This window comes from Pantherophis guttatus, chromosome 2 (genome assembly GCF_059756535.1).
Source record: "Pantherophis guttatus breed Tessera chromosome 2, ASM5975653v1, whole genome shotgun sequence".
Classification (NCBI taxonomy): Eukaryota; Metazoa; Chordata; class Lepidosauria; order Squamata; family Colubridae; genus Pantherophis; species Pantherophis guttatus.
In genome coordinates this window covers 256,053,424-256,076,041 of record NC_142064.1, presented here as the reverse complement: position 1 = coordinate 256,076,041, position 22,618 = coordinate 256,053,424, and the positions used below count along the sequence as shown (strand labels likewise).

Sequence of the window (22,618 nt, the reverse complement as noted above, 5' to 3'; positions counted from 1 at the left end):
TAATATATCGAATCGGCATTTAGAGGGGTATTTGTCACAAGTAAATGCCTTATTCTTCATTATGTAAATAGTACATGATCAGGGTATCAGGGGTTAACTTATTCTTCATTACTTAATGTATTCATATTTCACCACTCCCATATCTAGCTCCACCCATTGTATATATAAGGAGCTGTATGCATTCCTTCTGTGCTTCTATCTGTGATTATTCAGTGAATATAGAATGCCTTCTGTAAATAAACAGTGTTTTATTTGAACTTCTAATTCTCAACTTATTTATTGAGTCTGATCCTGAAAATATCGTAACAGTTTTCAATCAATAAAGGATTTTTGGCCTGCTAAAAGTCAACTTATTTCAGTACTTCTTTCCCAACCAATCACATGTTGGAGTGAAAATTGGAACGATAGAAAGTGTGGCCTCTTTGGAAATCAAGCGCTTCATCAATGAAAGTACGATCATATGGCCAACATCATTTAAACAGGTAACTGAGCCATATCTAAACCCTGATCCTGCATAGGCGTCAAGCACCCAAACCAGCGATGGATTTCAAAAATGTTTACTACCGGTTCTGTGGGTGTGGCTTGGAGGGCATGGCATGGCTTGGTGGGCGTGGCAGGGGAAGGATACTAAAAAATCCCCATTTCCTCCTGATCAGCTGGGACTCGGGAGGTAGAGAATAGATGGGGGCGGGGCCAGTCAAAGGTGGTATTTACCGGTTCTCCGAAGTACTCAAAATTTCCGCTACCAGTTCTCCAGAACTGGTCAAAACCTGCTGAAACCCAGCTCTGACCCACTGGTGGGTTGACCCCGGTTCACACCGGTTCTATAGAATCAGTAGCAAAACTGGTGGGAGGCTCCGCCCACCGACCCGATGTCATCAGAATGCTTCTGTGCATGCAGAATGGTGCACACGGCCCTGTTGCGAACCGGTAGTAAAGATAAGTAGAACCCAACCCTGCTCTGACCCAAACCCAGTCTTTTGAGTTGGAGATGTGTATGGATATTCCTGAGTCTGGGAATCAGATCTTAGCAGAAAAGTAACTCATTTCCAGCAGGAAACAAATATTCTTTTTTATCAATAAAAACTTTTTGACTCTGTTTCTAATTCTCTCAAAAAGTGAAGAAAAGGGGAGAAAAATAAATAAAATAATATAAGAAATATTTGTTGGATTAAATTGGATTTGAATAGATACAAAGGGAATATGTATGTAACTGAAGTGTGATTGAATGTATAAAAAGTATATGTGGAATATGCATGATGTTATATTGAAATATACATGAAAGAAAAAGTGTTAGAAAAGTATGTACCAGACAAGTCGCACCAAGTCTAATGTTTTTAAATTGTATATTCAATAAAATTATTTTTTTAAAAAAAATAAAATAATTTTTTTTTGGCTCATTAAAAGTTTACTCAATTCATTGATGTATTTCTTTCAAAGATATGTCTCTCAGATTCTGTTATTCTGTTAAGAATAAGTCTCTTGGGTGAAGGGAATAAAAAGTTACCTGAATTGTTGTTTTGATAAGTCTTAAATTAGAACTATGCCCATGAGTCATACAAAGATTTTTTCCCTCATGCATACTAGTAAATCTCTCATACGCACCATCCATCAACAACAGATTTGACAAATATTTATGAACACTTATTAAAAATATCTAAAAATTTGGTCCACAAGGACTATGGAGAGCATATGTGAGACTACTTTAGGCAGGACTGGGCAAGTCTGGATGTAATCTTGCTCATTTTAATGTGCCGGATTTCATTTTATCTTTATTAATAAAGTCGGCTTTGGCAAGACACTTTTCTTAAACAGCTCTGAGGCCAAAGACAGTGGTGCCTGTGTCAGAGAACTACAGAAGATCTCCATCATGACATGTGAAAATCTGCTGCTGCTGCTTCTTCTCCTGGTGTCCCAGTTTCCCTGTGGTACAATGAGGACCAAATGCCCATTGAATGTGCAGAAAGAGGAAGAACATAGATTCAATTACTACAAGCCAGGAGACTTCCTGATTAGTGCAATCATATCTACAACTATCACTATATTTGAACCATACATTTTCTTTAAACCTCCAAACAACAGATTTGACAGGTAATTCCTGATATCTACGTAAGCCTAGTGATTCATTTTGTCCTTTTTTGTTGTTGTTTGTTTGTTTGTTTGTAAAAATATCAATGGTTTCCATTTCCTGGTACTAGGTCTTTTCCCATCTTCATTTCCTTTAAGGAAAAGACTTAAATTAGGGATGGGGGTGCTCTTCACAAAATAACTGTCTGTGATGCCAGGGAGAATTACAGGATTGCCTCTTAGCTGAAGTCAAACTGTTTCATCTTATTTTCCCATTCTCATCAATGTTTTTCTTAATGATGCACTGATCTTTCTATCTCTCCTGTCCGTCCATCCATTGATCTGTCTGTCTGTCTGTCTGTCTGTCTATCTATCTATCTATCTATCTATCTATCTATCTATCTATCTATCTATCTATCTATCTATCTATCTATCTATCTATCTATCTATCTATCTATCTATCTATCTATCTATTGTCTGTTTCTGTCTGTCTGTCTGTCTGTCTGCCTACCTACCTACCTACCTACCTACCTACCTACCTACCTACCTACCTACCTATCTATCTATCTATCTATCTATCTATCTATCTATCTATCTATCTATCTATCTATCTACCTATCTATTGTCTTTCTGTTTCTGTCTGTCTGTCTATCTATCATCTATCTATCTATCTATCTATCTATCTATCGTCTGTCTGTCTCTGTCTATCTGCCTCTGTCTGTCTGTCTGTCTATCTATCTATCCATCCATCCATCCATCTATCATCTATCTGTCTATCTATCTATCTATCTATCTATCTATCTATCTATCTATCTATCTATCTATCTATCTATCTATCTATCTATCTCTTTGTCTCTGTCTCTATCATCTCTATCTCTTCAGTCTACTGAATCTCTATCTCTTAATCTGTCTATCTGGCTCTATCTCTCTTTGATCTCTCATCTTTTTCCTTCCTGGGCAAGTCCCCACCTGTTGGCTTTCAGCTTTCTTTCATAAAATGGCTTGAGCGCAATTTGGTCTCTCAAAAGGAGGCTGGCATTTTGCTTTGGGTGGCAGCATCACCATCTTTCTGCTTACTTTTTGTTTAAATTAATGAAATCCCTAAAAAAAAATAAAGAAGCCAAGGACCATGACAGGAAAAACACAGCCCTGGTTGTGTTTTATTTAAATTTATTTAGAATAGAATATAATTTTGTTTATTGTCCCTGAAAACACCATCTATCTGATTTAAAAGAGAAATGAATGTGGTAGAGGCCATTTCAGATGTTTCAAAAAAAAAAAAAAGTCCATTTCTGGTAAGTGGTTGTTACTGTATTAATATATGTCTTGAAATAGAAATTAATTCTTATATACAATGAAAAAAATTATTTAAAACATTAATATTAATAGTATGTAACTATAGGATCATTGCAAGGTATAATGATTAATATCTGTCGTGGCTAATATATACCAAAACCTTTATATGCTATAATTTTTAATATTAACATATATGTCAAGCCATCTATTTTTGAAAATTATGGAAATAGATTATTCTATGCAGAATACTGTCTGAAAAGATAATAACAATAAAAGTAAATTATTTAATGGCAAAGGAATATTAAGTTTAATATTAGGGATTTAATGACTAACAATGGAATGGGGCAAGGGGAGGCTTTATCATGGCTAGCAAATTCTTGTTTTCTTCTGACTTTTGCATGCTGAGAGACAAAATTTACAAACAGTATATGCTACTCCTACCCTATTTCAACTCCTACCCTCAAAAGAATGCTATAGAGCACTGCACACCAGAACAACTAGATACAAGAACAGTTTTTCCTCGGACACCATTACTTTGCTAAACAAATAATTCCTTCAACACTGTCAAACTATTCACTAAGTCTGCATTACTATTACGATTAATCCTCTTATCTTTCCTATCACCCACCTCCTCCCACTTATGACTGCATGACTGTAGCTTTGTTCCTTGTATCCTTATGATTTATATTGATATTGTTTCCTGATTGCTTATTTGTACCCTATGACTATCATTGTGTTGTACCTTATGATTCTTGACAAATGTATCTTGTCTTTTTATGGACACTGAGAGCATATGCACCAAAGACAAATTCCTTGTGTGTCCAATCATACTTGGCCAATAAAGAATTCTATTCTATTCTATTCTATTCTATTCTATTCTATTCTATTCTATTCTATTCTATTCTATTCTATTCTATTCTATTCTATTCTATTCTATTCTATTCATATTGTGGAAGAACAATATGAAAGAAATAAAATTAAATTAAAAGATGTAAAAGTCATCAGAATGGGCTCGTATTTAGCAGAAAAATTCCATAGCGATATTCTTAACAATTAGAAATCAAAGAAATCCTAGAACAAATCTCAAGAAAAAGGGGAAAGACTGTATTTTCATATGAATATGGTTTTCTGAAGTGAATTTTAAATAAAACCATCCAGTTGCTCAGACATTTTATCCATGATTAGAATAATATAGGATTTGCTGTCAGAATGCCCCTCTGAGTCTTTTAGAGAAAATAAAAGTTGGGATCAGGTCCAAAAATTGTAATTGGGGTCACTTTGACCCTAAAGAAAAGTATGGAAAAGAAGGTCCCACTTGTGCCAATGGGGTGTCAATGGGGCTGATCTTCTAATATGAAGACCCAAGGAAAGTCCATCACGGTAAATGAATGATACAGGGATCTGACATTTTTTTTCATTGAACAATGAATTTCTGGCAATATTTCCTGCATTACATATGGGTAGGGAGCTTTTGACATGATCCTGTCCTACTTTCCCCTTCAAGAGGCCAACCAGATTATTTTATACATAAGGGGATAATGCATTCCAACATTGATTTCAGACTGTAGATTTCTGAACTTTCCATAGTAGATTCATAAAAGAGCAATACAAATGATTTCTAATAAATGTTTTTAAAGAAACAGCTTCAGAAATGTGATCTGGTTTTTTTTAATGAATTGAACATGAACAATTCAAAACCAAAATGAAATCTTTTCACTTGCAGTATACCCATTATGAGCTTCAGGCACATCCTATCCTTCTTCTTTGCTCTTCGTGAGATCAACCAAAGCATCCAAAGCTGTTACCAAACATCACCATGGGTGGGCTACAGCGTTAGAGATACACGAGAGGGTGATGCATTCCATAACTAACTTCAGATTGTTCGATTGTCCAGTTTCCAGACTAGACTCATAAGACAGCAATTCAATTGATTAGTTATAAATATATAAAGGAATAGCTTCAGGAAATATGATGTGATATTATGAATTGAAGATTCATAGCAAAAATGTACCCAAACGTAAATCCGACTTGCTGGAAGTGTAAAAAAGCACAGGGAACTTTTTATCATGCTTGGTGGCTCTGCCCAGAAATTAAAAAATATTGGAACAAGATTAAAACATGGATAGCAGAAATAACAGATTGTGAAATTGAATTAGAACCCGAAATCTTTCTATTAGGTATGATCAAAAAGAACATTAGGAATGATACAAAATACTTAATACTTCACATAATAACGACGGCCAGACTAGCAGTAGCACAACTTTGGAAAACAAATAGATTGCCAACTGATCAGGAGCTAATGCAAAAGATATACACATGCGCAGAAATGGACAAATTAACTTTAGAGTTACAAGACAAGGAGGACTCAAAATACTTTAGAATATGGAATAGATGGTACCAGTGGATAAATCAAAGGAGGCCAAATGGGTTGAGATGAAAATTAGATGAAATTATTATAAGTAAAGGAAAATGCACTGTCAAGATAGATAGAAAATGAAATATGTCACTGTAGGTTTGTATATCTGTATATATATATATAATTAGTAGTTGAAGTTGATTATTGTACATGTATATGCAGATTTGTTTCTTGATAAGTTAACTTTTAACTTAATCAAGTCTTTGTATGTTTTAAATGTTTTTCTTTTAAGAATGAATAAAGTTTTGCTTTTTAAAATTAAAAAAAAAAAGAAAGAAGATGAAAACCCTACATTGAGATGAAAACCAACTAAAGTTTCTTATCTTGCAGTATACAGAGTATGAGCTTCTGGCATGTCCTGCCTTTCTTCTTTGCCACTCATCAGGTCAACCAGAACCCAAAGCTCTTACCAAACATCACCCTGGGCTACAAGATCTATGAGAACTTTTACAATGCAAGGTTAACATACGAGGTCATGATGGATTTGCTGTCTACGGGGCAGGAGAATGTCCCAAACTATAGCTGTGGAAAGCAAAATAATCTTTTGCCTCTGCTTGAAGACACTGATTCTGATCTCTTTAGTCAAATTTCCACCATGCTGAGCATCTACAAAATCCCACAGGTATGAATGAATATTGAAGCTAATTTCACTCTGCAAATAGCCCCCAAAAGCAATAGCACTTAGACATATACCAGTTCACAGTGCTTTACAGCCCTCTCTAAGCAGTTTACAGAGTCAGCATATTGCCCAGAAGGATAGAAGGCTGAGTCAGTCTCGAGCCTGGTGAGATTTGAGGCTTCCAGCAGACAGCAGAAGCAGCCTGCAGTACTGCATTCTAACCATTGCGCCACCATGTCTCAAAAGGAAAAATAATAAATAAAATTAGTGAGCCAATGGAGCTTAAAGAAGCCCTGAAATGGTTTTCATTTTTGCAGTTTTTTTAAAAAATTTGATTTATATGCCGCCCTTCTCCGGAGACTCAGGGCAGCTTACAATGCGCTAAGCAAGTTGAACAAACCTTCATTCATAGTTCAACTGAAATGCTCTAAACCAGGGGTCTCCAACAGTGATGGGTTTCAAATTTTTTTACTACCGGTTCTGTGGGCATGGCTTTGTGGGCGTGGCTTTGTGGGCAAGGCAGGGGAAGGATACTGTAAAATCTCCATTCCCTCCCCAATCCAGGGGAAGGTTACTGCAAAATCCCCATTTCCTCCTGATCAGCTGGGACTTGGGAGGCAGAGAATAGATGGGGGCGGGGCCAGTCAGAATTTTTACTACCGGTTCTCCGAACTACTGAAAATGTTCACTACTGGATCTCCAGAACTGGTCAGAACCTGCTGAAACCCACCTCTGGTCTTCAACCTTGGCAACTTTAAGACTTGTGGACTTCAACTCCCAGAATTCTGAGGAACTCTGGGAGTTGAAGTCCACTAGTTTTAAAGTTGCCAAGGTTGTAGACCCCTGCTCTAAACCATCCTATACTGGAAGAAAAAAAAGAAAAATATTGCTTTAGCGGTTTTTTATTTGTATTTAAAGACACACACAAAAAAATCCTGCCCAACTTTCTTTTTTCTGCTGAGTTCACATATAATTCCATCATCCCTAGGGCATTACTGAGACATATGTAGCTGAGCTGGTTTTATAACAGTGTTTTGTCCTTTGTCCTTGCACTGCTGAAGATGTGAAAAAATTGTCATATTTAGAACAGAATAGAATAACAGAGTTGGAAGCAGGGGTGCAATGCTCCCAGTTTGGTCCGGTTCACCCGAAGCAGTAGTAAAAAATGTAAAAAAAAAAAAAAAAAGTTCCGACGATCAGCTGAGAGATGCATGATTGTCGGAACCTTTTTTTTTTTTTTTTTACTTTTTACTTTTTTAGCATTTTTTTACTACCGGTTTTCCAGAACCGGTAGTTAAAAATGCTTTAAAACCAAACCAAACAAAAAAGTTCTGAAGATCGCGCATTGCTTAGCTGATCATCAGAACTTTTTTTTTTTTTTTACTTTTTAGGCATTTTTTAAATGCCTAAAGTAAAAATGCTTTTAACAAGTAAAAAAAAAAAAAAAAAGGTCTGATGATCAGAGCTGTGGCGCGCGATTGTCAGAGCCTTTTTTAAAACTTTTTAAAAGCATTTTTACTTTTCAGGCATGCCTAAAGTAAAATGCTTTTAAAAAGGAAAAAAAAAAAGAGGGTCTGACAATCAGAGCTGTGGCGCGCAATTGTCAGAGCCTTTTTAAAAAACTTTTTAAAAGCATTTTTTTACAACCTGTTCGCCATGCATTTGGTGCATGGTGGGCACTGTGCATGCATGTACACAGTACATATTTGGTGCCCAGCACGCATGCGCAGCCAGCAAACGGTTGAGATTTCAACACTGGTTGGAAGGGACCTTGGAGGTCTTCTAGTCCAAACCCCTGCTTAGGCAGGAAACCCTACACCACTTCAGACAAATGGTTATCCAACCTCTTCTTAAAAACTTCCAGTGTTGGAGCATTCACAACTTCTGGAGGCAAGTTGTTCTACTGATTAATTATTCTAACTGTCAGGAAATTTCTCCTTAGTTCTAAGTTGCTTCTCTCCTTGATTAGTTTCCACCCATTGCTTCTTGTCCTGCCCTCAGGTGCTTTGGAGAATAGCTTGACTCCCTTTTCTTTGTGGCAGCCCCTGAGATATCGGAACACTACTATCATATCTCCCCTGGTCCTTCTCTTCATCAAATTAGACATACCCAGTTCCTGCAACCGTTCTTAATATGTTTTAGCCTCCAGTCCCCTAATCATCTTTGTTGCTCTTCTCTGCACTCTTTCTAGAGTCTCCACATCTTTTTGGCATCATGGTGACCAAAACTGAATGCAGTATTCAAAGTGTGGTCTTACCAAGGCATTATAAAGTGGTATATCTTGATCTTGATTCTATCCCTCTGTTTATGCATCCTACAACTATTTCTCCTCCTGTAATTTTGGCAGAAAGTTGCTAATAGGCAATGACTGTAAATACTAGGCAAGTGATACCAGAGACTGAGGTGACATTTTGTGGTACAAACTCAAGAACAGAGGGAAGGAAGTTCTCTTCCATAGAGTCTTGATATGTAAGGACTTACTGTTGTCCTTAAAAACAAAGCAATCTACCATCTTTTTTCTCTTACATCTTAGATTAATTATGGGGTCATCAGCCACATTCCAGAGCAGAAACATCATTTTCCTTTTTTCTACCGGGTGACTCCAAAACAAGAACCTCCTCACTTGGCAATTGTCAAGTTGCTCCTGCATTTCCAATGGACGTGGATCGGCCTCGCTGCTCCGGACAATGAAAGTGGGGAAAAGTTCAGAAGAACCTTTGTGCCAGAAGCCCTAAAGAAAGGCGTCTGTGTTGCCTTCTCGGAAAGCTTACCAATGGTTATTGAAGTAGGGAAGAACAAGAACGTTCTTCAATATTTTAGTGACACTAAAGTAAAAAGTCTTGTTTGTCACTTGAACTTTCAGGCCACATTAATACTAGCAATTCTAATACGAGAAGTTGAGGCTAGTGAAATCCTGTTTGGGGAAAAAGTATGGATTGCCACAGCTTTGTCCGATATAAGTGTGAGATTTTTTAACCGATTATTTAATCTCCAGCATAATCATCTTTTGTTATCCTTCACAACTCAGACCAAGAAAAGGACACAATATTATGATTTTAATTCACATTACTCTGCTACGAGGAATTTTGGGGAGGCAGCATTTCAGTGTTCCTATTCAAACCCCTTGTTGTCTAAGAAATCTTGGAATACATGCCTGGAAAAAGAGAGCTGGGAAACCCCACCCCAGGATTTGGTTGAAAGAATCCTATCTGAGGATGGCTCCAGTATTTCCACAATAATCCAGGTTGTAGCCTGGGTTCTCCGTGCTGCCTCTTCCTACCAATTGAGCAAGAGGAGGATGCGTGTTGGGGACCATCAGACACCCCAGATAATACAGCCATGGCAGGTAGGGCTTCTATTACAAAATTCCACTAATGGTTTCTTTTCATTTCTTAAATGTTATGTTAGATGTAAGGAGGGATAGATGGGGATGGGGGCAGGGGTGGGCTGCTGGGGTTCACAGGGGTTTGAGAGAACCTCTAGCTAAGATTCTGTGCAGTTCAGAGAACCCCCAAATCCCACTCCTGGCTGTTCCTGCCCACTTCGCCCTTCCCCTCCAAGGAGTCCCCATGCGGCCCATTTTGGATGCAGGTAAGTGCAGGGCACACGAGAAGGCTCGGGGAAGACAAAAATGGGCCTACCAGAAGTCCAGGAAGGCCAGAAACGTGTTTCTTTCCAGGCTCCAGAGGGCCTCCAAAGACAGGGGAGGCCATCTTCACCCTCCCGGAAGCTTGTAGAAAGGGCAAAAACACCCCCCCCACCGCTTTGTGGTGCAGGAGACCATCTAGGCCATGCCCACCATGGCTACCCCCACCCAGCAACCGGGCAGAGAACCCCTTGTTAAAATTTTTGAGACCCACCCCTGGATGGGGGGAATTCCCATTTCTAATATGTCAGTTTCTAATACTTTTTCTGACCAAATGTGGAGGCTTAGAGAGAAAGAGACAGATTCTTCTTACTGAATCTTCTAGACCAAACCGGGTATGTTGGTTCAGGATGCTCGTAAGAATAGACATTGTCTCAAGAGAGAGGGACCTTTTCATATATTTGTGAAATAAATAAGTACCAGATGCCTCAGTAACCATCGTATTCTGTCTTAATCTCCAATATTGGTCTTATGTAGTAACAGCACTGAAAAAAGTGACTTATGACCAGTTTTCACAGTTACGACCATTGCAGCAGCCCCATGATCATGTGATCAAACTTCAGATGTTTGGCAACTGGTTCATACATATGACCATTGCAGCATCCCGGGGTAATGTGATCACTTTTTGCAATCTTCTGAAAAACAAAGTCAATGGAGCACCCAGATTCACTTAACAACTGTGGCAAGAAATGGGATAAAACTCACTTAACATATATTTTGAGCTCAATTGAGCGAGTTCAGAGATATTTCACGAGAAGAGTACTCCACTCCTCTGTTCGCAACAGAATACCTTATGCCACCAGACTTGAAATTTTGGGCTTAGACAATTTAGAACTACACCGCCTTCGGTCTTACCTAAGCATAGTACACAAAATTATATGCTACAACGTCCTACCCATCAATGACTTCTTCAGCTTCAAACTCAATAATACAGGGGCAAACAATAGATAGAAACTCAAGGTAAACTGCTCCAAACTCGATTACAGAAAATACGACTTCAGCAACAGAGTGTTGAATGCCTGGAATCAGTGGTGGGTTCCTCCCGGTTCAGTCCAGTTCGGCCAAGCCGGTAGCGGTGACGATATGATGTCACCGAACCGGTTCTCCCCCCCGCCCTCCCACCCCCTCACCCACCCACGTTATTCTTACCTTTTATTTGGTCCCATACCCAATCTATTGCTGCCTCCTGAGTCCCAGCTGATGACTAGAGGAAAAAAAACTGTTTAAACTCTTGCCGCGGGGCTTCAAAGGGCCGTCCTACAGCTGATCAGTGTTAAAAGCAAACAAATGAGTCGGGTCGTAAGTGCGAGGACCTTCCAGAAATGACTCTGACCAGCTAGCCACGCCCACCTAGTCACATGACCTCCAAGCCACACCCACAAAATAAGCCATGCCCACAGAACCGGTAGTAAAAAAATTTAGAACCCACCCCTACCTGGAATGCACTACATGACTCTGTGGTTTCATCCCCAAACCCCCAAAACGTTAACCTTAAACTGTCTAATGTTGACCTCACCCCATTCCTAAGAGGTCCGAAAAGAGGGCGTGCATAAGCACACCAACATGCCTACCGTCCCTGTCCTAATGTCCCCTTTTTATTTATATCCATTTCATGTATTCATAATCATGTTTATACTTTTATCTGTAATCTTATATATGCTTGACAAAAATAAATAAATAAACAAAATTGTTAAATTCCAATATTGGTCTGATGTACTGTAGTTCCTGTCCTGCCATGCAAGGAATGGTCAAGTTTTTTTTTCTTTTCAGCATCTTCAAAAAAACAAGCAGATCAGTTGACTTGGTTCTCACTACCACTTCCTGGTCACATAACCGGGCAACTTTCTTCTGCATTTTCATTCTCCCAAGATCCTTTTTATCTTTCTTTCTCCTTTGAAAATTAAACCTTAGAATCTGGAGCCCTGTCGTTTCTCCCAACCTTTTCGCTTTCCACCACCAATTGTTGGTTACAAAGGCCCTAAAATATTATTTATTATTTATTGATTAAATTTATAACCCATCCCTCTTAGCTATAAGGCCACTCTGGGTGGCTTACAAACAGTAAAAAGATGAACAGAAAAACAATTAAAAATTTTAAAAAGCTATTTTAAAAAACAAGAAACAAGGAGACAGACAGCACTGGGATGAGATCTTCTTATCCCAACAACGACCTCCAGTGGTGAGTGCCCCAAATCAAGGATACAAGCCAATTATCAAAAGTGAGTTTTGATGCCCTTCCAAAAGTCCAAAAGGATGGGAGTTCAACCCAAGAGGTGGGGAAACAACCCTAGAAGGATGGTGAGATTGTTGGAGTTAAAACATGTTTCTGACCTGAGATTAAAAATTTCATAAAACGAGTGGTGTGGTGGCCTAGAGGTGGAGCTCTCACCTCACAATCAGAAAGCTGTGAGTTTGATCCTAGGTAGAGGCAGATATTTCTCTCTCTGAGCACGATGAGAATATATCTGCTTAATATAACTCTGCATTGGTGACAGGAAGGGCATCTGGCCAGGAAACACTCAGCTCCTTTCAGTTGACCAGACTCCACCCCGCAAGGGATTAAAAGGAGATGGTTAAAAATTTCATAAAACAGCAGGCAAAAATAATGAACCGGAAATCTTTATGCATATGTGTTTATGTATGAGAGAGAGAGAGACAGAAATAATGGGAGAGAGGGTGGGCGAGGGAAAGGAAGATTTAGAGAAGAAGGGAAGAAAGGAATGAGAAAGAGAATAATCTTCCTGTCACAGACAGACAGAGGCACTAACTGAATATCCCACTTCTGATTTAGGGCTCCAAAGAGAATGTATAGATGGCAAGTGTGATTCTCCATGTCTTTTCAGCTCCACCCTTTTCTTAGAAACTTCCAGATTTACAATCTTTCTGTGGATGATGTTTATTTGGATGAGGCTGGAATTCCTGTTGCTGACTTTGATATTATGGACTGGGCAGTATTTCCTAACAAGTCTTCTGCTGGGGTGAAAATAGGGAATATTGGAAAAGAAGAAGTCTCTGCGGATATCAAGTTCTCTATCGATGAGAGTGTAATCGTATGGCCAACTTCCTTTCACCAGGTAACCAGGTCTGCCTGTTTGTGGATATTATTATTATTCATCCATTCTAGGTTTCCACCTGCTTTTATATCACACTTTGATGGAGTCTCTGTGCTAATGAAAAAAACTGGTTGAAGGAGATGCTACTATTTCTCCTAGAAGGCTCCTGGATTGCTAACTGTGGAAATGCCAGCATTGTTCTAGGTTAGGATGGAAAGCTAGTCCAATGATGCTTGTTCCCTGTAAGGAAGCTAAAGGAACCACACAAAACCCTTAGACCCTGAGCAGGGGTGGGCTTCAAAAATTTTAGCAAGGGGTTCTCTGCCCGGTTGCTGGGTGAGTGTGGCCATGGTGGTGTGGCCTAGTTGGCCTCCTGCACCATAAAGAGGGGATCTTTTTGCCCTTCCTGGACTCCAGAGGCTTTCCTCAAGCCTCCAGGAGGGTTCCAACGGCCTCCCCAGACTCTGGAGGCCCTCTGGAGGCCAGAAATGGGCCCATTTCCAGCCTTCCTGAACTTCCAGTAGGCCCTTTTTTTGCCCTCCCTGAGCATCCGTGTGTGCCCTGCACTTACCTGCATCCAAAACAGGCCACCTGGGGACTCCAGGGAGGGGCGGGGTGGAGTGGGCAAGGCCAGCCAGGAGTGGGATTTGGAGGTTCTCTAAACTGCACAGAATCTTAGCTTCAGGTTCTCCTGAACCCCTGTGAACCCCTAGCAGCCCACCCCTGACCCTGAGGGATTTACCTCAGGGCATGTAACTCAGTACAGACCTTGGTACTCTATCAGCATGGTTGCTTACACATATTTTATTACTCTGAGCAGGGGTGGGCTTCAAAAATTTTAACAAGGGTTTCTCTGTCCGGTTGCTGGGTGAGTGTGGCCATGGTGGGTGTGGCCTAGTCGGCCTCCTGCGCCACAAAGGGTGTGTGTGTGTTTTTGCCCTTTCCGGGCTCCAGAGGCTTTCCTCCCTCCTCCGGGAGGGTTCCAACGGCCTCCCCAGGCTCTGGAGGCCCTCTGGAGGCCAGAAATGGGCCCGTTTCCAGCCTGCCTGAACTTCTGGTAGGCCCTTTTTTTGTCCTCCCTGAGCCTCCGTGTGTGCCCTGCACTTACCTGCATCCAAAACAGGCCACCTGGGGACTCCAGGGAGGGGTGGGGTGGAGTGGGCAAGGCCAGCCAGGAGTGGGATTTGGGGGTTCTCTAAACTGCACAGAATCTTAGCTGGAGGTTCTCCTGAACCACTGTGAACCCCTAGCAGCCCACCCCTGACCCTGAGGGATTTACCTCAGGGCATGTAACTCAGTACAGACCTTGGTGCTCTATCAGCATGGTTGCTTACACATATTTTATTACCCAGCTTGATAACATTATCAGTGCAATGATAATAGCATCCTGTGCCTGACGATAGCATGGATGACGCTATCTAGTCCAGTAGTGAAATGTCTGCAAGGAAACAACCATATCAGAGTACACCAAGGACTCCACAGTTCAACCCTGAACTACATATATTTATTTTACTGGATGTTCAAAAGACAAATTCAGAATAGAGATGGAAGGGACCTTGGAGATCTTCCAGTCCAATCCCCTGCTCAAGCAGGAAACCCTATACCACTTCAGACAAGTGGCTGCCCAGTGTCTTCTTAAAAACCTCCAGTGATGAAGCACCCACAACTTCTGAAGACAAATTGTTCCACTGGTTAATTGTCCTCACAGTTAGCAACCTTAATTCCAGGTTGCTTCTCTCCTTGATTGGTTTCCATCCATTGTTTCTTGTCCTACTCTCTGTGCTTTGGAAACTAAGTCACCCCGCTCTTCTTTGTGGCAGCCCCTCAAATACTGAAATACTGCTATCATGTCCTCTTAGTCCTTCTTTTCTCTAAATTAGCCAAACCCAAATCTTGCAAACCGTTCTTCATATGTTTTTGCCTCCAGGCCTTTAATTGTCTTAGTTGCTCTTCTCTGCACTTTTTCCAATATCTCAACATCTTTTTTCGTAATGTGGTGACCAAAACCTAATCTGCACTTGTACCTTTGGGTTTTCCTGCCTAAGTGTAAAACCTTGCCTTTCTCCACAATAAATTTCATTTAGATAGGGCTCATTGTTCAAGTCTGCCAAGATCCTTTTGAATGGTGAGCTTGTCTTCTGGGATGTTGGCTATTACTGCCAGTTTAGTGTCACTTACTTTCTTCCATGTAGATGTAGTAACATTACTTGTACTACTTGTTGAGTGTGGTTTAGAGTTACAAATCCATCTGGTGATGATGCTGTCTATCTCACATTTTTCTAGCTTACAAGAAGTAGCTTGTGGTCTACTTTGTTGAATACCTTGCTGAAATCTAAGTATGCTATGTCCATAGCATTTCACTGGTCTACAAACATAAGTCTAAAAATGTTTGGACAGGAGAGCCATTAGTCTTTGCTGAATATTGAGAGGACTTTGAGATCATATGCTTGCAGAAATCACCCAAAGAAAAATATTTTAATTATATTTGAGAAAAGATCTTAAAAGTAACTTCTGAGTTCATGAACCCATCTTTGCATTGACTTCCACTTTTAAAATAAATTCCCTAAACTAGGAGTCTCCAACCTTGGCAACTTTAAGACTTGTGGGCTACAACTTTCATAATCCATTTGCTTTGCTGGCTGAGGAACTATGGGAGTTGAAGTCCACAAGTCTTAAAGTAGCCAAGGTTGGAGACCCCTGCCCTTAACATATGTTTCCATAATTTTCTTTCTGTTTAGAAAGCCCCTTTTTCTAGGTGTACTGAAAGTTGCCTCCCAGGATACACGAAACTCACAAGAGAAGGAGAACCAGTGTGCTGCTATTACTGCTCTCCATGCATAGAAGGAACAATCTCCATCCAGGAAGGTAGGTGGCTCAAGGACAAAAAAGGTACATCAGCCTTTTATTCTAGAGACACATATAGTACTAAGATTTAATCTCCTATGCCAGTATGCTGCATCCATATTTGGTAAACAGAAAAAAAAAAAGACACAGCAGTGTTTAGTGTTCAAGAAAAGTAATATTTTACTAGGGTGGTGTCAGCCCCACTGTGTCAGGGCTGCCATTCTGGCGGGGATGGCGACCAACAGAGGAAAACGCCCCACATTCCAGCTGCCCAGGAAGCCTCACCCTGCCTCCACTTGCTGGCCGGCTAGCCACTCCTCTTCCTGGTGCTGGCCAGTGGCTCCCTCTCCTGCCTGCCAATTTCGGAACCACCACTGCCTCTCAGCTGAGAGGCGGACAGGAAACAGCAGGCGCTTGGGCCGGAACCAGCCACTTCCACACCTGCCTGCACAGAGGCCCCAAGCCTGATCTGGAGCAACATTGCCGCCCGGGCCACCCAGGATTAATTAGGGCTCTCCTAGAGTTAAGCAGAGATCGATAACCCAGGCGAACAAGGACTGATTGAGGCTTGCTAGCATCTGGCGCTATATATTGGCTTCCTGGCTTGGGGGGGGGGTTAAGTCAGGGGGTGGAGTAGCGGGGTGGGGCGTGTCAGCTTTAAAACGGTGGTGGGAGCACAGAGAAGCTAGAGCTGACAATATTTCACTGAACCTGCACTGGGTGATTGTTAGAACGTGCCGGAGCGCAGAAGGTAAAATCTCTACAACAAACTTCACACTGTTGTCTGGCATTTTCCTTTCTCGTACTGATCTGGAACCTGACAGGTGGATGTTTTCAGAAACTGCTGAAACAGTAAAAGGTAATATTGACAAAGATGGGAAAACCTTGAGAGATGACAGAATTTGAAACAGGTATACAAAGCCAAGATCAACTATTCGTAGACATAGATAAATAATTTTTGAAACAGGACTTGGAGATGGAACAAATAAACAACTGTATGATAAAATGGATGTAAAAATCAAACAAATACTTTGTCAGTATATGAGAGTTAATGATTTAGAATAGACATAGTAACAGGTCAGCTAATGGGGACTGTTTGGTGACCCAGATGGCTCAGAGCCTGGGCATGGTTTAGCTTGACTGATTTGTATATAAGAGTTGCTTTGTCCTTCCAATATAGCCTCTGTATTATATAGCTTCTGTGATTATATTGATTCTGTGCTTCTGGATTCTGAGTTCTGGTTCTGGCTTCTGCTGCATGGGTATTGTACAAATGCATCATGCTTTATATTACTGTATATAAAGAAGTTTCTTTTATACATGAATCCTACTGAATTATTTACTTGTGTGCTAGTTGGATTGCTGCAAACTCTAACATAACTGCAATACAAAAATGAGCACAGCTTTGGGTGGAAAAATCCAGAAAATTTACTCCAGGTTATAAGCGGAAATGTTTTACAGACAGTATACAATTGTATCAACAATTGATAAAACAGACAAATCATACAACAATAAATGTTGGAAATCCTATAACAAAGAAGGAATATTTTATCATTTGTGGTTGTTATGCAAACAAGCTCAAAAGAATTCAGAGAATGAAACACATCAGAATATTCAGGAAAAAACGTAAACAAACATTGAATTGAAACCCCAAATATTTTTTGAGGTATAATTCTACAAATCTGGTACAGAATTGGAATGACACATTTTAGTTTTAGTTTTAGTTTTATTGAATTTGTATACCGCCCTACTCCCGAAGGACTCAGGGCGGTGAACAGCCATAAAATAAAACAATATAAATACAACATTTAAAATAGAATAAAACGAATTAAATAATTTGGCTGAATTTAAAACCCCAATATTTTAAAACCAAATTTAAAATTTCCATTTAAAAAGGGGAAAGACTTAGGTCAGGCCAGCCTGATGAAACAAGAAAGTCTTGAGCGCGCGACGGAAGGTACGCAGATCCGGGATCCTCCGTATCTCCGGGGGGAACTCGTTCCAGATAGTAGGTGCCCCCACAGAGAAGGCTCTCCCCCAGGGGCTGCCAGTCAACATTGTTTAGCCGAAGGCACCTGGAGGAGTCCCTCTCTATGGGAGTGTTCTGGTCGGTGGGAGGCTATTGGTGGTAGCAGGCGGTCCTGTAAATAGCCCGTAAATTTTCTCAGTGATTTTCACATTGGAAGGTGAAATTAGAGAATTTGCCACAATGGCAAAATTTATAATATCTAAAGATACTTCTTCACTTGGCAAATAAAGAGAAAGGATGGTGGCAATGTTTTTCTATAATCATTTTCTACTTTATTCTTGCTTAGTAACTATATCGTTTTGTGTTATTCAATTGTCAACATCCAATGTAAATCATTTTTCCTTTAAATTTCATTATTCTAATGATAGAAATATTTTTATTTTTTAAAAAAATGCAAAAAAAGGAGTAAAAAACACCTTCATTAGTATGTCTACACCCTGCCACTTGTCAGTTGGTCATGAGGCATAAAATGTCACTGAATCAGTAGATAAATGGCAATTCATGTTTTCCAGATGCAGCACATTGTGAAAAGTGTCCAGATGAACAGTACTCCAACAAGAAGCGAGATCAGTGTGTCCCCAAAATCATAACGTTCCTGTCCTACAAAGAAATGTTAGGTCTTATCCTGGCTATCACAGCCTTATTTTTGTCTCTAAACACTGCCTTAATTCTAGGAATCTTCATCAAATACCGAGAAACTCCCATAGTCAAAGCCAACAACCGGGATCTCACCTACATTCTCTTGGTCTCTCTCCTGCTTTCCTTTTTGACATCCCTTCTCTTCATTGGTAAGCCCCAGAAAGTGACCTGCCTTCTACAACAAATCACCTTCAGTGTTGTTTTCTCAGTTGCCGTCTCTTCCTTGCTGGCCAAGACTATCATGGTGGTGGTGGCATTTTTGGCCACAAAACCAGGCAGCAGGATGAGGAAATGGTTGGGGAAAAGTCTGGCCAACTCCATTGTCTTGTCCTGTTCTGGGGTTCAGGTTGGTATCTGCCTTACATGGCTGGGAATTTCTCCCCCATTTCCACATTCTGACCTGCATTCTCAACCAGGAGAAATCCTCCTGCAATGTAAAGAAGGCTCAGCCATCATGTTCTACACTGCCCTTGGCTACATGGGCTTTCTGGCTGCCATCTGCTTCTTGGTGGCTTTTCTGGCCCGCAAACTTCCAGGGACTTTCAACGAAGCCAAGTGGATCACCTTCAGCATGCTGGTCTTCTGCAGCGTTTGGATCTCCTTTGTCCCCACTTACCTGAGCACCAAAGGGAAGTACATGGTGGCTGTGCAGATCTTCTCCATCCTGGCCTCCAGCCTGGGCTTACTGGGCTGTATTTTTGTCCCCAAATGTTACATCCTTATTCTGAGACCTGACATGAACACTAAGGAGCAACTAATAATGAAAAACAATGAGGGCTCTTGATTTTGAAAGTTATTTCTTACCCAAATTATTATTAAGATAAACTAGGATAGTTGGAAGTAAAATTTTTGTTACATGTTCTAAAAACTCTCTCAAGTCTCAATTATGACTGATATAATAAGATATGCTAGAGATGTGTAAGAGATCATTTTCTTTTGAATTGTTACTTTCTTTTACTACAATCCATATTTAGGAAGAATGTATGTATGTATATGTATATGCATATGGAGATGTATATGTATATATGTATTATAGAAACACATTTGCTTTATCTAATGTTTAGAAGATATGACAATCGTTTGCTAATCTTTATGAAGTTTTGATGTGTTTCGTTTTCTTTCTTTTCATGTCATGTTGTTATGGGTTGAGGTTTTCTTCCTCTGCCTGGGCAATGAATTTATTTTATGCCACCACTTTTTTTTCTCCAAATCAACTGGGCCAATCTGATTGTTGATTTGGGAAAATAAAGTGTGCTAGCATAGAGGAAGTTATTGATTTTTGTTCCACCAATGTAGAACCTTGTTCCTCTTCTAATCCAAATTCTCTTAATATCCTTTCAGTATAAAGGATGAATAAATAAGAACAGAGTAATACTGCCTTGTCTCACTACTTTACCATCCTGGAGTTACTTCATTTTGCCCTATCCTATCCTATTATTACTATACACTTATTACTATAACCATGTTGCTGGTATCTTTCAATTTATATTGTTTTTATTTGTTTCCTAGTACGATTTGATAGCTTGTTAGTAACCTTGACTATCACTAAGTGTTGTATCTTTTTATTCTTGATGAATGTATTTTATTGTACATTGAGAGCGTATGCACCAAAGACAAATTCCTTGTGTGTCCAATCACACTTGGCCAATAAAGAATTCTATTCTGTTCTGTTCTGTTCTGTTCTGTTCTGTTCTGTTCTGTTCTGTTCTATTCTATTCTATTCTATTCTATTCTATTCTATTCTATTCTATTCTATTCTATTCTATTCTATTCTATTCTATTCTATTCTATTCTGTCTGGCTTCCTGTTCTATGTGTAGGTTTCTCATGAGGACAATTTGATATTGTATGATTCTCATTTCTCAAGGACATACTACATCTCAATATAGTTTATTTCTTTGAATTATTTGGGGTTTTTTAAAAGAATGATTTTTATGGCCACCCATCTTAGAATAATTCTGTCTGGCTTACAACAATAAAATTGCACTGTAATATTCTATTATATTTTGGAACTAACCTAAGATAACACTTTATGTAAAAAGGGATAGGTTAGGTCACAGAATAAGGAAATTCTCTTTTTTTATCTGAAACTTGTTTCTGGTCTGCAATTTCTCACACCACATTGATTAATGAATAAGTGCCACCAAAGTTCCTGCAATTGCTGATATATGGTCTGCAAATAGCACACGTGTATGGACAGGAAAAAAAAAACAATTTTCAGATTACTTCTCCGGTGTTAGGCCAAGTGTTGCTTTTTATGATCACATCAAAGAGTTCACAAATTATACACCTACAGTAGGTAGTTTAGGAGGAGCCTACCCTCTTTAGATCTTTCTCTCAATTCAGAGCTTCTGGTGTGCTTATTGTTTTGAAGTTTACTTAATTCAGCTTTCCAAACCACATATGCAAGTTAACCAGGGGTAGTATTCATTTACCTTCACTACCAATTCGCAAATCTGACCACACGCGCCACCTCTGCGCCAGAGGTGGGTTTCAGCAGGTTCTGACCAGTTCTGGAGAACCGATAGTGGACATTTTGAGTAGTTCGGAGAACCGGTAGTAAAAATTCTGACTGGCCCCGCCCCCATCTATTCTCTGCCTCCCAAGTCCCAGCTGATCGGGAGGAAATGGGGATTTTGCAGTAATCTTCCCCTGGATTGGGGAGGGAATGGAGATTTTTACAGTATCCTTCCTCTGCCACGCCCACCAAGCCACGCCACACCACGCCCACCAAGCCACGCCCACAGCACTGGTAGTAAAAAAAATTGAAACCCACCACTGCTCTGCGCATGAGCATGGCTTTCCATCAAAAATGGATGTCATGCAGAGTGTCAAAAACGGGACGTCATGCTGTCCGGGCCGCTGGGCGGAGCCTCTCACACAGCTCGCCCGAACTGGATATAACCGGCTGAATACCACCACTGAAGTTAAGTAATGAAATGTCTGCAAGCAAACCACCAAGCTCAGAAAGCATCACAAACTCCACATTTCAACCCAGATCTATGGATATTCTCTTCTATAAATCAATCAATCAATCAATTAATAAATAACTTTATTGTCATTGAATGTGTATACACAGTATACCCACAGAACAAAATTCACTTAACACCCAAAGACCAGGTCCAACACCACAATTCCCACCCACCATAATTCTCCACCCCTAAACCATTCTATTGGCACCAGCTCCTAGCTGCTCCTCACAACTGGGAGAAAACCCCAACATCTGATGCCTGATGCTTTTTTTCAATCCTGCCAACCAATTTTGCCCTACCCATTGCCCACATGCACCCCTCCCAAATTTTATTTTGGACCTTGGTTTTAACAAACTTAGGAAAGCTTTCCTTTTCGATGGAGGTAAATGATATAACAGCCGCCTTGCAGTTATGCAGGGACTCATGTAGAGTTTATAGGAAAAGTAACATACCATAGATTGACTCTATAAAAGGAAGAGGAGAAGGGAAGAGTGGGATGCTACAGGAGCGGCTCAGGACACCCAGAAATTTAGCTGGAGTGGAACTATCCCCGCGTGGCTCTTTCAGGCTGCTGTGGCATCCTCCGTGGCTGCCTGCTCTGCCGGGTTCCGACAATTCATTTCTTTTTCTCAGCATCGGGGTTCAGCCTTTAAAGTGAGCGGGTGGGAAAATGCTTTAAAGAGATTTCGTCTTCAAAAATTTCTTTCCACGGCGTGTTTTTGGCGCCCCCTCTGGTCAGTCGAAGGAATCTGCCTGCAGATGCGTGCAAGGGGACGCGGGTGCAAAGACCGCTTTAGGAGTTCATTTATGTCTGGAAAGGATTTGGGGACCCCACAGTCACGAAGCACAAAGTTAGAAGGTAGCCATGCATGACCATTGTCCCGAGTGGGCTCCACAATTAGGTCAGCCTGCGGAACCTCTAACCAGTGCAGAGCGTGACTGTCCTTGACTTTCTGAAGTCACTGAAAAACTTTTCAGATGGGTGGACTTCAACTCCCAGAAGTCTTGGGTAGGGAATTCTGGGAGTTGAAGTCCCCG

At 40.4% G+C, this 22,618-nt stretch overlaps 1 protein-coding gene across 1 annotated transcript; it reads left to right on the top strand.

Annotated features, from left to right (window-relative positions):
* Positions 1–6,011: 6,011 nt before the first annotated feature.
* Positions 6,012–19,393, top strand: LOC117668028 (vomeronasal type-2 receptor 26-like). Its single transcript, XM_087885087.1, has 3 exons — positions 6,012–6,401; positions 15,836–15,962; positions 18,483–19,393. The coding sequence occupies exons 1-3, from the start codon at positions 6,120–6,122 to the stop codon at positions 19,391–19,393; spliced, it is 1,320 nt and encodes a 439-aa protein (XP_087741213.1). The 5' UTR covers positions 6,012–6,119.
* The last annotated feature ends 3,225 nt before the right edge of the window (positions 19,394–22,618 follow it).

Bases quoted from the DNA above. Each gene is read 5' to 3' on its own strand.
- LOC117668028 (XM_087885087.1), top strand. From the start codon at position 6,120: ATGAGCTTCTGGCATGTCCTGCCTTTCTTCTTTGCCACTCATCAGGTC. The intron at 6,402-15,835 runs GTATGAATGAAT...CTTTCTGTTTAG, and splicing joins GCATCTACAAAATCCCACAG to AAAGCCCCTTTTTCTAGGTG. The intron at 15,963-18,482 runs GTAGGTGGCTCA...CATGTTTTCCAG, and splicing joins AACAATCTCCATCCAGGAAG to ATGCAGCACATTGTGAAAAG.